At 35.1% G+C, this 14,248-nt stretch overlaps 1 protein-coding gene and 1 long non-coding RNA gene across 2 annotated transcripts; one reads left to right on the plus strand and one right to left on the minus strand.

Annotated features, from left to right (window-relative positions):
- The first annotated feature begins 1,376 nt into the window (after nucleotides 1-1,376).
- LOC112019035 (polygalacturonase inhibitor) lies at nucleotides 1,377-2,627 on the plus strand. Its single transcript, XM_024051571.2, has one exon. It carries the CDS (start codon nucleotides 1,424-1,426, stop codon nucleotides 2,408-2,410), a length of 987 nt encoding a protein of 328 aa, XP_023907339.2. The 5' UTR covers nucleotides 1,377-1,423; the 3' UTR covers nucleotides 2,411-2,627.
- A 4,832-nt stretch (nucleotides 2,628-7,459) lies between these two features.
- LOC136063760 (uncharacterized) lies at nucleotides 7,460-9,097 on the minus strand. Its single transcript, XR_010625397.1, has 2 exons — nucleotides 8,973-9,097; nucleotides 7,460-7,727 (listed from the first exon to the last, which is right to left on the minus strand). It is a non-coding gene; the product is annotated as an uncharacterized LOC136063760 (long non-coding RNA).
- Between the last annotated feature and the right edge of the window lie 5,151 nt (nucleotides 9,098-14,248).

Genomic DNA, 14,248 nt, shown 5'->3' on the forward strand with positions numbered 1-14,248 from the left:
ATATTGAAAACTAGTAACAACTTGTCACTTAAAATTTGTTGTAAAATTGTTGTGATCATATTCATAGCATTATTCTATTTTTGTTGAATCCAAATACTTGGAATTCTCAAGTCATGATGTTCAATATTTAGAGACAATATATTAGTTTGAAGATAATTATCCACATAATTTTTTTTCAAGTATAAAATTTTATTTTGTCAAGTGAGGGTGTTCATTGAACACGCTAAAATGCATATGGAGCAGCCCATGCTTTCATCTCATGAACAAGATGAGGCTGCACATTGAGTTTCAGGTACGTAATTTGCATTTGTAAATTTATTTTCAATGTTAATAGACTAGACCGCATATGATAAATATCGTTTTAAAACCATGTGCTGTTGAGTCAAATTAGACCCAAATCACACGTAGATACAAGTGTTTTTAATTCCATGATTTCCATTATTATTATTATTATTATTATTATTATTATTATTATTATTATTACTATTACTAGTTTGTAACCTTATACATATGCATGGATACACTTAAAGATATACAATAAGATTAATAATATAATTCTTATATATATATATATATATAATTTAAATATTATTGATAGTCATTTTTATTTTTTTTAACTCTTTAAAAAATTTTGTAAGGATATTATTAGGTATAAAATGTAAATTGTCCATTTTTTTAAATTATTGTGAACATTTTTTTTTTAATGATCATTCATTCTAGACTCTTTAGTTTTTATACTTTTTTTTAGAGAGTTTTAACTTATGGCGCCCGCTCTTGATGATAGCTCTTTATCATCAGATTAAGACACTAATAGTTTTTTGTATAGGTGTGGATTAAACTTAGATCTCTTATACAATTATCAAAGAATTTACCAATTGAGCTAACTGAAACCCACAGTTTTTGTACTTAATAATTCACTTGGATGAATATTTATGATGTGGTCTCACGTTTGATTCTAAAATTAAGAAATAAAACTCTTTAGGAATAAATAATTTAGAACACATAACACAAAATTAAAACTTTAATTTAGAATTTTAATTTGAGTTTTTCCTTTTTCTACTATTATTATTATTATTATTATTATTATATTATATAGATTAAAGTGTTTTTGAACCTACTAAATTGGTCTTTAAGATAAGCTAGCAAGAATAACTAAAACCAGCCAACATATTTGACCTTTCATTGCTGAATCCACAATGTTTGACTTTTTGAATGGATCACATTTCCATTTTGGCTTGACTTGCACTGGAACTAGATCTCAAAGCTTCCGTCAGTTTTTTTTTTTTTTTTTTTTTTTTTGAGAAGTCAAAGCTTCCGTCTGTTACTACATCATTCCTACACAAAAATATAGACCAACACACCCTATAAAATCTATCATTTGCGGCACCAAATTTCACACACCACCATTCTCTTCTCTTCCAAAATGGGCAGTACAAGTAGGCCTCTCCTCTCTCTCCTCTGCCTCGCCCTTCTCTTCTACTCTGCTATCTCCGAGCACTGCAACCCACAAGACAAAAAAGTCTTACTCAAAATCAAACAAGCCTTCAACAACCCTTACATCCTTGCCTCTTGGAACCCAAACACCGATTGTTGTGACTGGTATTGTGTCACATGTGACTCCACCTCTCACCGCATCAACTCCCTCACTATCTTCGCAGGCAACCTCTCTGGCCAAATCCCACCTGAAGTTGGTGACCTTCCATACCTCACAAACCTCGAATTCCACAAACTTTCCAATGTCACCGGTCATATCCAACCTGCCATTGCCAAGCTCACACACCTCAACTTCCTCAGACTCAGCTGGCTTAATCTCACTGGCCCAATTCCTGATTTCGTCAGCAAACTCAAAAACCTCACTTTCATTGACTTCGCATTCAACCAACTCTCTGGCTCACTCCCACCCTCACTTTCGGAGCTTCCAAAGCTCGGTGGACTTCACTTGGACCGTAACAAACTCAGCGGACCAATCCCCTCCTCTTTCGGTAATTTTCCTCAGGGACTATACCTGTTCCTCTCTCACAACCAACTAACCGGTTCAATCCCATCCTTGTTTGCCCACATGGACTTCGGTTATATTGATTTGTCGCGAAACAAACTCGAAGGCGATGCATCCGTGGTTTTCGGATCGAACAAGACCATACAGATCGTGGACTTGTCGAGGAACTTGTTGAAGTTTAATCTGTCAAAGGTGGTGTTCCCCAAGAGTTTGACTTCATTGGATCTTAACCACAACATGATCTATGGAGGTCTTCCTGTGGAGTTGACCACACTGAATTTGCAGTACTTAAATGTGAGTTATAATAGGCTTTGTGGTCAGATTCCAGTGGGTGGTAAATTGCAAAGTTTCGACTATTCGAATTATTTCCACAACCGGTGCTTGTGTGGCTCTCCACTTCCAAGCTGCAAGTGATCTTACAATGGATTTGCACAGAAACTGAAGTGGGTCTCTCTGTAGTTTTCAATTTACTACTACTACAACAATGTATAAGTTTTTCAAAAGCTCCAAGTCTCTGGTAATAAGTTTGTTTGATTGCAAATTTATAAAGATACAGAACAAAGGAGAACTATGTAATAAAGATACACGTCCTTTCTTTTATTAGATTTTAGCGTACCCCGCATTTGTGTTCTCTTCCTTAAGAGATTAGGCTTCAGAGTCAGTGTTCTACAGCCAGGCACAGGTTTTCTCGATAAAGAATTTATCCATTTTGAAAATATTTTGAACACGCAATTAGTTGCGGAAATTTACAACATTCACATAAGTTCTATAATTGAAAAAAATTGAAAATTTTACACAACTTTGCCCTGAAAATTGACCTACAACCTTCTTTATATTATTGTGTAAATTTATGTTGGTACTGTTCATTTTGCATTTAATTTATTATTCTTTCTTTACGTTTTCAGGAAAGAAAGAAGAGAGTGGATGACAGTTTTGTGTGTGAAGAAGAAAAAACAGTTTTAAAAAATTAAAAAAATTTTATATTTTAATAAAATGTGGTATAAAATAAATAATTTAATTTGAGGTGTTTTGAAAAATGAGAAATTATTGAGTAGTCTGAGACTAGAAGGTCAACAAGCTAACCTTATAGTCCTAGCCAATAAAATTAAGCTACCTCACTAAAATGAGGTTACATCACCATATTTGCCATGTTAGCCCAATAAGGCTATCTCCTTGTAAAAGCACTCACAACAGTGGTGCTAAATAACTATATTGCTATTTTTTAGCACCACTGATCACAAAATAAGGGTGCAACAGTGGAGCTATAAGCAAAAATTTTTACTTCTCCGCTATAGTGCACATCTATCTTTAGATGTGCACGTTAACTCAAAGGTTAAAAAAAAATATTATTTTATTTTGTGTTCACACTGTGATTATAATTTTGTTTTCTTTCTCCTCCCCCATTTCTACCCGTTGCTCCTCTCTCCCCTCAGTCGGTCCTCACACTCTTCATTTCTTCTCGTTGCAAGCTTCAATTCCTCCACTCACCCCCAACCCAAGCCTCTGACCCAAGCCCTTGCCCAGTGCCGACAACGCCGACCCAAGCCCCTGCCCAGCGCCGACCTAAGCCGATTGATCTCTGCTATCTCGTTTTTCTTCTACTCTGTCTCTCAATCTTTCTCCGTCTCAAACACCAAGAGCCATGATCACCAGTGCTGGGTTTTGATTTTGATGGGTTCTATTTTTATTTTGATGAATGGGTTTTGATTTTGTTGATGGTTGATGAATGGGGTTTGTTGATGGTTGATGAATGGTGGCTGGGTTTCTCTGTTTGATGAATGGCGGTGGCGATGGTGGTGGTGGTTGTGGGTATGGTTGAGGCTGTGGCTGATGGTAGAGGTGGTTGTGGTTGGTGCTGTGGATATTTTTTTGGTAGTGGAATATATTATTTTATTGTACTAGTTATATTATTTTATTGTACTAGTTATATTATTTTATTGTGTTAAAAGTTAAAATCGATTTACTGCTGTAGCATGTGTGTAGATAAAATAGATAAAGTGACTTTTTGTGTAGCTAAATAGTTAAAATTTTAGATTCACTACTGTGAATGCTCTAATATCCGTTAGCTCTGTTAGAACAGATTAAAATTTTTTCTAAAATTTAGGCGTGGATGGGCTTGTCATTGAAAAATCTGGGAATATAAAAACTCTTCAAATCTCATTTTTATTTTTATTTTTCTGTCTTCTGAATAAGGTTAGGTAATATGCTTTCCCTAAATCCACCGCCTTCGATGGGGACCTGTTTTAATAATCAGTGGAGATAGGGTCTCCTCCTCCTTGCCTGAAGTTTCAGCCACAAATAGCCCTAAACCCACTCCTTCTCATCTCAACCTCCATTCCCAGGAATTTAAGGGACTTAGTTTGTGTGTTTATTTATTTATTTTTTCCAGTCCTTCACCTTGTTTCTAAGTATGATAGTCATCTATGAACAATTCAAGAGATGGAATGTATAGAAGATGATGAAAAAAAAGGCATAAGTTGGGAAAATTTTATGACTAGAAAGGTCAATTGGAGTTTTTTTTTTTTTTTTTTTGGGCCATGGAATGGAGATATGGGTATTTGATTTATGCTGTAGTAGTACAAGTTTTTTACCATCTCTATTGGCCTTCTCTATTCTCAGATTTGTTTTCCCCTTGATTTGCGTAATTAAATATTTCTTGAATTTGATGTTGCTTCACTGAATCTTTGTAAAATTTTATATAGAAGGTCAAATTAATAGGATTGGTCCATACGATTACTCTCTTGAAAAATTGTCTGCAAGGCGTTTGTGAAAATGCTTCCTTGATTGGCATTGTCTATTGTCTTATGCTCACTTTTGGGGGATGGAATACAGTGATGTCATTTGTGGTGGTATTGTTTTAGCTATGTGGTGTTCATGGAGCACTGGGAAGGGGGAAAGAGGAAAACGTCTATGGGTCCGTTTGGATAGCACTTATTGTTGCTGAAAGTTGATAAAAACTGATTGTTGCTGAAAACCTGTAGCAAAATATTTTTAAATGTGTAAATAGTATCGTGGGACCCACTTTTAATATTAAATATTGCGTGAACAGTGCATGAACAGTGCGTGAACAGTGTGTAAACAGTGCGTGAACAGTAAATTTTGTCCCAAAATGTCAACAATTGCGGCAAAAAAAAAAAAAAAAAAAAAAAGAGAAAACGCAGGAAGCAAAACGCGCCGTGACTATCCATCGTATCCAAACCCAACCTATATAGAACTTTGGTCTGAATAAGGTCTATGTGAGGGCATGACATTTTTTTTTTCCTATTTAATTGTGTTAATGTGTTTGATAATTATGCATATAAAGTATTTGAGAAAATGCAACTTAATGAGAACTTTTTTTTTTTTTTTGAGGGCGAACTTAATGAGAACTATGAATGTTTGAATTGTTCTCCCTTCCGTGTAGCAAAAATCTAAATCATACATCCAAAGTTTACTAGATTACTGAATAATAATAGGAAAATGCTATTGAATGTCCTTAGGATATTGGTTAACAATTCATTTAAAAAAAAATTATGGGAAAAGAAAAAAAAAATTAATGTTTTTACAGCTTTTTTCATTTCTCATAAAAGTTATGTCAAAACTTTTCTAAAATTGATTGTTAACCAATACCTTAAGGACACTCGTTAGCATGGCCCATAATAATATTATATTGGCTTTGCTACCTTTTTTTTTTTTTTTTTTTAAAAAAAGATAAGTCAACTTTATTAGATAAATCAAATTGAAATACATCAACCAAGTCTTGTGGTAGTTCTTCTAACTACACGTTTGTATAAGCAACTAGAACTGCTCTCTTTGCAAGGGAGTGGGCCATCCTATTACCCCCTCTACGTGTATGAATAAAATTACAAAGACTGCATGCCAGCACCTATTCTCTGAATATCGCTTATAATATGACCCAGCTGAGTTCTATTGGGCTTTAGGTTATTGATTGCCTATATGACTCTGAAGGAATCACCTTCCACTTCGACCTTGAAAATACTGATCTCTTGGGCGAAAATAAGAGCTCGCCTAGCTGCCAGAGCTTCCACCATATGCACCGAGGTTGGCAAAGGGATTTTCTGACTAAGGGCCGCAATGATCAGCCCAGACTCGTCGCGAATGACAATTCCCAAACCAGCAAGCGCCCTGTCCTTAAACACTACTCCGTCAAAGTTGATCTTAAATAAACCAGCACCGTGTGGTTTCCATCTCGCCTCCACCCGAGGAATAGCAGACCGTGTAGGGATGTCTTGCACATCGTTAAATTCTTGCAACAACTCCCTCGCTCTCATCACAGTTTCTCCAACGTCCCACACAGGTTGTCTTTCTCTCAACTTGTTACGTCTAGTCCATATACACCAAGCCACCGTGGAGAAAAGCGCAGCAGTACTTGACGACAACACCGATAACACGAAAGACACCAGATCACCAAAGCTCCCAAAATTTCTTGTACGTGGGTAGCTGAAGGTCAGATCCGAGAGCCAAATACACTTGGCGTGGTCACATAGCCATAAGCAGTGAATGACATCTTCTGGAAACTCCTCGCATAGTCCACAGCTATTATCAAGTAGGACATGCTGAGCACAGAGATTGAATTTTGTAGGTAGAGACTCATTTGACACCCGCCACATGAAGTGCTTAACTTTGCTACTTAAGAATAGCTTTAGATTAGTCCTCTTCCATAATGAAGAGTGATAAATTGTAAATTTTTCTGCTTGCTGCTATATAAACTTTTTTTTTTTTTTTTTTTGTGGAAAGCGCTGCTATATAAACTAGTTAATATAATTGTTGATTTCCGTTAACATGTTTTTGGTAATCAATACTACAAATATTATTTAAACATTCCAATGATTGTTATTACATGAGATTTGGGCTTTGAATATAAAATCTTGTATTTATTTGGATCTATGGAATTAGAAAACTTTTTTGGGCAAGCTATTTATGGTTAATACAAATTGTCTTACTGTGTGGGCTGAAGTATTGTGGCCTCCAATGAAAAGCCAGGCACTGGAGAATTTTTCAACAGCCATCAAAATTCATGTTTCACCAAGCAAGCTTCATGTACCAAATGTTGCTCCTCTGTTATCAAAAAAAAAGTATTCAATGATCGATTGAAGTCAATGTATTTTGAAGTTGGCAAGGCTAATTTTCAGTTTTAGGCTTTTAGCAACAATTCAAATTTGATATATTCTAGTTTGTAGAACTTGGATAATTTTTTTGCACTATAAACACTAAAAGTCAAAGCCCTTAAATCATCATATCAAAAAAAAAAAAAAAAACCCTTAAATCATTGCAATCAATATGTACTCGTGTATGATAGATTTTCCTATGTATGTGTTGTCTTAAAGAAACTAGAAACCAAAGGAATATGCATTCTTTACATAACTATTAGTTCATAAAGTATTGTAAACAATTGAGCAGTTACTTCAAGTTGAAAAATTTTGATGTCTTGCATTATATCAAAATTTGTTCCAAGAGAAAAGTAGACAAAAGATGAACAGAATTTTATTAAAATATACACTTTGATCACAAGGCCATACTGCCATAATAACAAGTCTTACTAAGATATAAAGTTTGATTACAAGGCCATGATAACATTATAGTTCCACATTTGATGTATCTCTTGCTTTTTGACTAAACTTATCTGTGAACTCCAATGGCTCTTAGCTAGATTACTTTGACTTGCCTCACTCTTTGTTATGCAAGTTATTTTGGTATCAAAGCTCACACTACAATTCATTGAACCTTCCAGCTGCCACAAAATCAAATGCCAAGCAACATGAGAGAGATTAATAGTCTCACATCAAATACAATAATATCAAAACACAAGACCAGACGAGTGCCTTAATCCCAAAACAAAAAGAAACAGAGCACTCTCCTAAGTAGCTATAATAGAAATAAAGCAACAACATGCCCTCCAAGTTATTTATGTCATCTGTATATGATGGAATGCTACAAAGAGAGAAGAATTAAGACAAGTAAATAAAGATAAAGGACAACAACAGTTTTGGAAACCAGGACTATTTTAAAAAATAAAATAAAATCGGCAAACAATAAACTTAGATAAAAATAAAATAAAAATTCAAAAAAAATTTAAAAAAAAAAATTGAACAAAAGCATCCAATCCCACTTCTTGGAGAATACCAGAACTGTTAGAGAGATTGTAGATCAAAACCGAAAACATTTGTTAACTGTTGTTGATTACACTTCAAAGATTCAAATTTCACTTCCAATTTCCTTTCCCACAATCGTTCAGCAACCAAAGCAAGACAACAATTACTATTCTAACATGACAATCAAAGCCCATCTCAAGAAATCATATATAACACTTACAGATATAAATCACAAGCACAAAACGCATACAAAGTCAAAATTCAATAATTACCCTAACAAAAAATGACAAAAGAAAAAAAAGGGTGAATTCCCTCACTTCCCAAAATGTCCCAAAATGTAGTATTTTTCTTATAATCAATACTCATTTTTTATTGAAACAAGCTAGAGAACCAACAGCAAAACAATAGCAGAATAAAGCCAACAACAACCCAAAATTTAGTCCAACCACTTGATGCGAGACCACCAACAAAGCTGAAGAACTAAAACAGAACTACAACATTAAAAGGAGAACCAAACTAACAAAGCACAGGTCAATAACAAATACAAACAACATTCTACGAGAGAAAGCCAGTAAACCAAACATTAAACAACTTCAAAAATGTACTATTACTTAAATACAAGATGCTTGGACTCATGATTCGGTAAAAGAACTAAAATATTCAAATATATTTGCAGATCATCAAGGCAAAAAAAAAAAAAAATGCAATTTTTAGAACAGAAACTAGAAACCAAAATAAAATAACTGGGCCAAAGAATTAGACTTAGCCATCAAAGATTCAATACTTAGAAACAAGGTGAAAGACTAGAAAAAAAAAATAAACAGAAAAACTAAATCCCTTAAATTCCTAGGAATGGAGGATGAGATGAGAAGGAGTGGGTTTACGGCGATTTGCAGCTAAAACTTCAAGCAAGGAGGAGGAGACACCATCTCCACTGATTATTAAAACAGGTCCCCATCGGAGGCAATAGATTTAGGGAAAGCATATAACCCAACCTTATTCGAAAAATAAAAGTAAAAATAAAAATGAGATTTGAAAAGCTTTTATATTCCCAGTTTTTCAATGACCCGCCCCCATTCACATCTAAATTTTTGAAAAATTTTGAATTTGTTCTAAGAGAGCTAACAGACGTTACAAGGAGACAGCCTTCTTAGGCTGACATGGCTAGAAATGGCAATGGGTTAGGTTCGGGACGGGTTTTTTGATACCCGGACTTGACCTGTGGGCCCTTTCCCACTACCCGGAAAAGGGTTTTAGCCCCAAACCCGCCCCACCAAGCCTCTGCGGGCCCCATCCAACCACTTCTGGCCTAATCTGTGGCCCAATCCGACCCAATCTTATTAAAAATAAAAAATAAAAAACACAAACACAAACAACAACACAAATCCTATCACAAACACAGAAATCACTAACACAAACTCACATTTAACACAAAATATACACATGCATTACATTCTATACATATTGAATCCTCAAATAAATACCAAAAAACAAAAACTATTGAGAGAGGAAATGAACCAAAAAAAAAAAAATGAAGAACTCAAAGTCTCAAACCACTAAAGCTCCATCGGCAGTGGTTTCAACCATTAATCCCAACCTTGGGCTTCACCTGACCTCAACAAGACCAAGAGCTCCTCCGATCATCACATCTCTCTCTGATCAAACAATCCCATGCTCCGATCTAACAACACGACCACATCTCTCTCTAATCTAACAATCCCATCCTCTAATCTAACAATCCTGTGCTCCTCCGTGACAAACGGCAACCACCACAAGATCCATGCACCTCTGCGAGGGTGAGGGTGAGTCGGTGAGTGAATGAAAGTAAGGATGACTAGGTGAGACCGTGAGGGGCGGATGAGATGAGAGTGAGAGTCAGTGAGGGTGAGGGTGAGGTGAGAGAGGCGGCTAAGTTGAGAGAGAAATTAGAGAATGAATGAGAGAAACGAGTTTTAGGGTTAGGGTTGTGATATATATATATATATAGGTAGGTTTTTTTTGTAATTTTACATTTAGGCTAACCAGCTCAGGTCCGGGTCCAAGTTCAAGCTAGGTTTTGATAAAACCTAGACCCACTTTAGGTTTTTTTTTTTTTTTTTTTTTTTAACCTAAACCCGACCCTATTCTTTATTGGGCCAGTATGGTGATGTAACCTCATTTTAGTGAGGTGGCATAATTTTATTGGCTGAGACTACCCAATAATTTCCCTTTGAAAAGTGAGAATATAAAATAGAAAAAATAAGTTCCTATACTAAAATAGATACAAAATTTTGCATGAGCTAATGCAAATGCTCTTACTTGTAATTTATCTGATTGAGTCTTTTTAATGTTTCCAAATTACAAGATTAGTTTGACAACATAACACTTTCATATTTCCTATTTAGCCGCAACATTCCTTTTCTTTTTCTTTTTTTTCAGACGACCAGGACGTTAATTACCAGTTTGATAGCGACGAGTCGTATTATCAAAGAGTAATAAACTGGGTTGTTCCCAGGACATGCCAATCAAAGGTGAAATTCAAATATCGTGTCCAAAGATGTGATTGATAAACTACATATAATGTCCAAATATTGTAACTCTCTCTCTCTCTCTCTCTCTCTCTCTCAAAAGCCTATAGATGCAGACTGAATATAATCCATTAAACCCTTCACCACCAGCTTCTACATTAGTAACCAAACAAATCTACACTTCTCCAAACAAAATTGCATAGAAATTTCATCAACATATTTACCATTATTTATTTATTTATTTCAATGGTCACATACCAATGAAAAGTTTATCAGATAATAGGTACACATCGAAATTGATACGCATTAAATTGAAATTCACAAAACAATCCCTCTCTCTCTATCTTCTTCTTTTATGTTACTGTTTTGGAAGGGGAGTGTTCACAGATATCAGTTACACTTCACTTTATAGGTTTAGTGAGGTGAAGAAGATTACCAACACATGGTGATGCCACCCTCATGATGAGACTCTTTCCATTCTAATATGTTAAGACCAGCAACGATTGCCCTCCGGAACTCACCATTGTGGAGAAGGAAGGATAATACATGCCCACACTTCTGAGTTCTGAACCAGGCCAAGCTTTTTGAAGCTCCAGCACAGAGTATTTTGGAATATACCCATCATCCAGAAGCATGATTGTAGTTTAAGAATACAGCTGCTAAAGCTAAACCTACTAGTTGAAAAGCTTGAATAGTAGATGAAAGAAAATTCAAGAATGGCAACTTCTCTTCATTTTCATTTATTCCATCTCCACGTTGCAGGCTTTCCTCACTTTCTTCACATCTTATTTTTCTCACACAATATATTCACAAACTAAAGTATACTATTGTCTGTATTGATGAGTCCAAAAAAAATCACTAAGGTCGTTCATTAATATGGACAACTTTGCATCATTAGTAGACCAAAAGATGTAACCACTCAAACACATTCAACACATTTATGGCAACCGTTACTCATCGGTCTTAAACCCCCATCAATACGATAACCATTACACGTGGGTAATAATCACCTCTAATTATGTATAATAGCTATCCAAATCACCTATAAAAGGGACAATCCGTCTCACTTGTGAAGGTATGTCAAAAAGACTACAAAATGCTATCTATATACAAAATATATGGGCGCATACTGACTCAAGCATCAGAGGATCTCCTATTAGGGCTCACCCTGGTGGTCTCTTCGACCAACTTTATTTCTCTTGCAGATCTCAAAAGCCCGTCAAAAGCTCTAGATTGGATAAGTGACTCAACTGACGAATTTTGGTTTCATTAGTTTGGTGCCATCTATAGGGAGCGATTAGCCATTAAACTCTTCCTACGACAAAGGGTCACTTAGTTCAAACTCATAGACAACAATGCAAGGGCCCATATCCAAGGTCTAAAGACCTCTGATCTCCAACTTAATAGAGAGATCACCAAGATGTCGTTGACGATGAAATCAAAGCTAAGTGTGACTTGTGGCCGCAAGACCTGCCTGGGTCAGTCAATGGTGTAAGGGCCTCATGATCCAATCCATTACCTTCAAGGTATGAGACATAGGATTACTGAGGGGTCTACACCACATACTGACACAAAGAAACAAATCATGTAATTGGATTTGCGGTGAAGGGGTAATCAAAAGGCTTAGCCTTCTTTATTTCAAGATCCAATAAAGCAAATCCATTTAGCAATTTCATCTTCAAAGGACAAAACCTCAAAGTTTCCATCAAATCACCCAAAGGCGGCTCGCTATAAAGCTTAGGTTGAACATGAGACAGACACAAACTTTGGAAGACCACAACAGGCCTCAATGACATAGCCCAACTCTTAGGTCTTGAGGTAAGATGAGTCATTTCTCATCTTGTTAAATGGTTTTATCGCATGTTGTTAAATGGCCTAGAAGTCTAAAAACACAATAACCTCATCTAATGCTTTATAAACATAAAAAGGAGTTTACTATGTTAAATATCCTTTTGTTGAAAATATAGAGATGATTGTAGGTGGCCATGTAATTTTTCACCACCCAAGTCAAATATGATGAAATTACCATAAGAGAACTTTCTGTTCTTAGTTTCACCGGTTCCCCATTGTTTTAGTTTGCATGAAAGGTGGAACCAGACTTCAATAGGACATTATTACCTTACCAAAATTATGATCTTAAATATAGGCATTAAAAAAGAAAAGGTAAAGATTACCTTGATTGTCATAAGCTGCACACTTCAAACAAGATCAGTGACTAAGAAGTCAAACCGGTCTCTTTGAGGCCATTAAAGCCAAATATAATTATATATTTTGGCCTAATTGATATCCTGATTATAGCCATACACGAGGAGATCATTTGTGTCTCTTTATAGCATTAAATAATTGGTATACTAATAGCGTCTTGGTTGATATTAATGCAATATGCTATTAATTATGGCTCTTTATTTCTCTACTTTCTCCTAATGCATCTCACTAAGACAAAAAAAGAAAAAAAAAAGGAAGTGAAATTTTATTACTCTACTAAAGATAATAAATCTTAATTTTTGGCATTAGAGAAAGTTGAAGCCAAAAATTTTTTTTTCCTTACCAAAATTATATCATAATTTTCGAGTTTAGACGCTAAAGAGGCTAAAGTCAAATTTTACTATCTTACCAAATTTAGAAACACTAAATTTGGATATAGGAGAAAGTCCCAATAAGCCCAGCTAAACCTAATTAGAATTAGGTAGCTGGAAGCAGAGAATAATGAAAATTCTGATTTTTTGCTACACATGCTTTTTGTGAAAACTAGCATGTTAAGCCTAACAAATCCAAAATAAAGAAAGCTTTAGAAATAAAATGCAAGAATGGCCTATTCGGCCTTGCACAGATAATAATTTTCAAAGTGAATGCAAGGTGGGTCTAAGGTTGAAAGACCCAAAGAATTATAAAATTCAATCATTACATAAACATGACAATTGTTAAAGCAAAATTCATTTTAAAAAGTTATGAGATTTTGTATCTTGAAACATTTCATCATAGAGGACAAAAATTCTACCGTTCAAAATAGAGCATGAAAATTGTTTCATTTATACACAAATCCCACCACACAGTTTCATAAAAACCTTTGTGGCATCTATATGTCTATGCATCATACTTTCATAAATTGAGCCATAATTTTAATGCTCAATATGAAATAAATTACATTTTATTTATGCACATACATATTTATGTTATGTAAACACACTAAGGGATACTATGCTAAGGACTATGTCATAAATGCATTAACATATACCGTCCATAAGCCACAACAAATTTTACACATTTGTGGTTATTACTATCAACCAAAAACTAAATCATTTTCTTGGTAAAGGAGGAAATAATACAGCGATATAAATGCGGCAGGAATGAGTTAATAGCAACAATAAAAAGAAAAGGAAATAATATTAATGCTTGATCAACAAAAGGAAGAAAGATTAGCCTGTCGTGCTTGATAGTCAAGTCCAGGAAGGGAACTACTCTTCAATGTGGGCAATCTCGTAGGGAAGTCCTACCACAGAAATTACCCACTTTGAGAGAATGGTCCTAGATGGCTTATCCTCGAATTCCTTAATCCTCACTAGAAAGCAGGCTATTAGAGGGAGAGAAGGGAATAGCCTATTGGTCCACACCCACCATCACACTCTTGCTCACCCTCTGTTTTTCCTTTCTAA

This window comes from Quercus suber, unplaced genomic scaffold, assembly GCF_002906115.3.
Source record: "Quercus suber isolate HL8 unplaced genomic scaffold, Cork oak 2.0 scaffold_572, whole genome shotgun sequence".
In the NCBI taxonomy this organism is placed as follows: Eukaryota; Viridiplantae; Streptophyta; class Magnoliopsida; order Fagales; family Fagaceae; genus Quercus; species Quercus suber.

Bases quoted from the DNA above. Each gene is read 5' to 3' on its own strand.
- LOC112019035 (XM_024051571.2), top strand. From the start codon at position 1,424: ATGGGCAGTACAAGTAGGCCTCTCCTCTCTCTCCTCTGCCTCGCCCTT.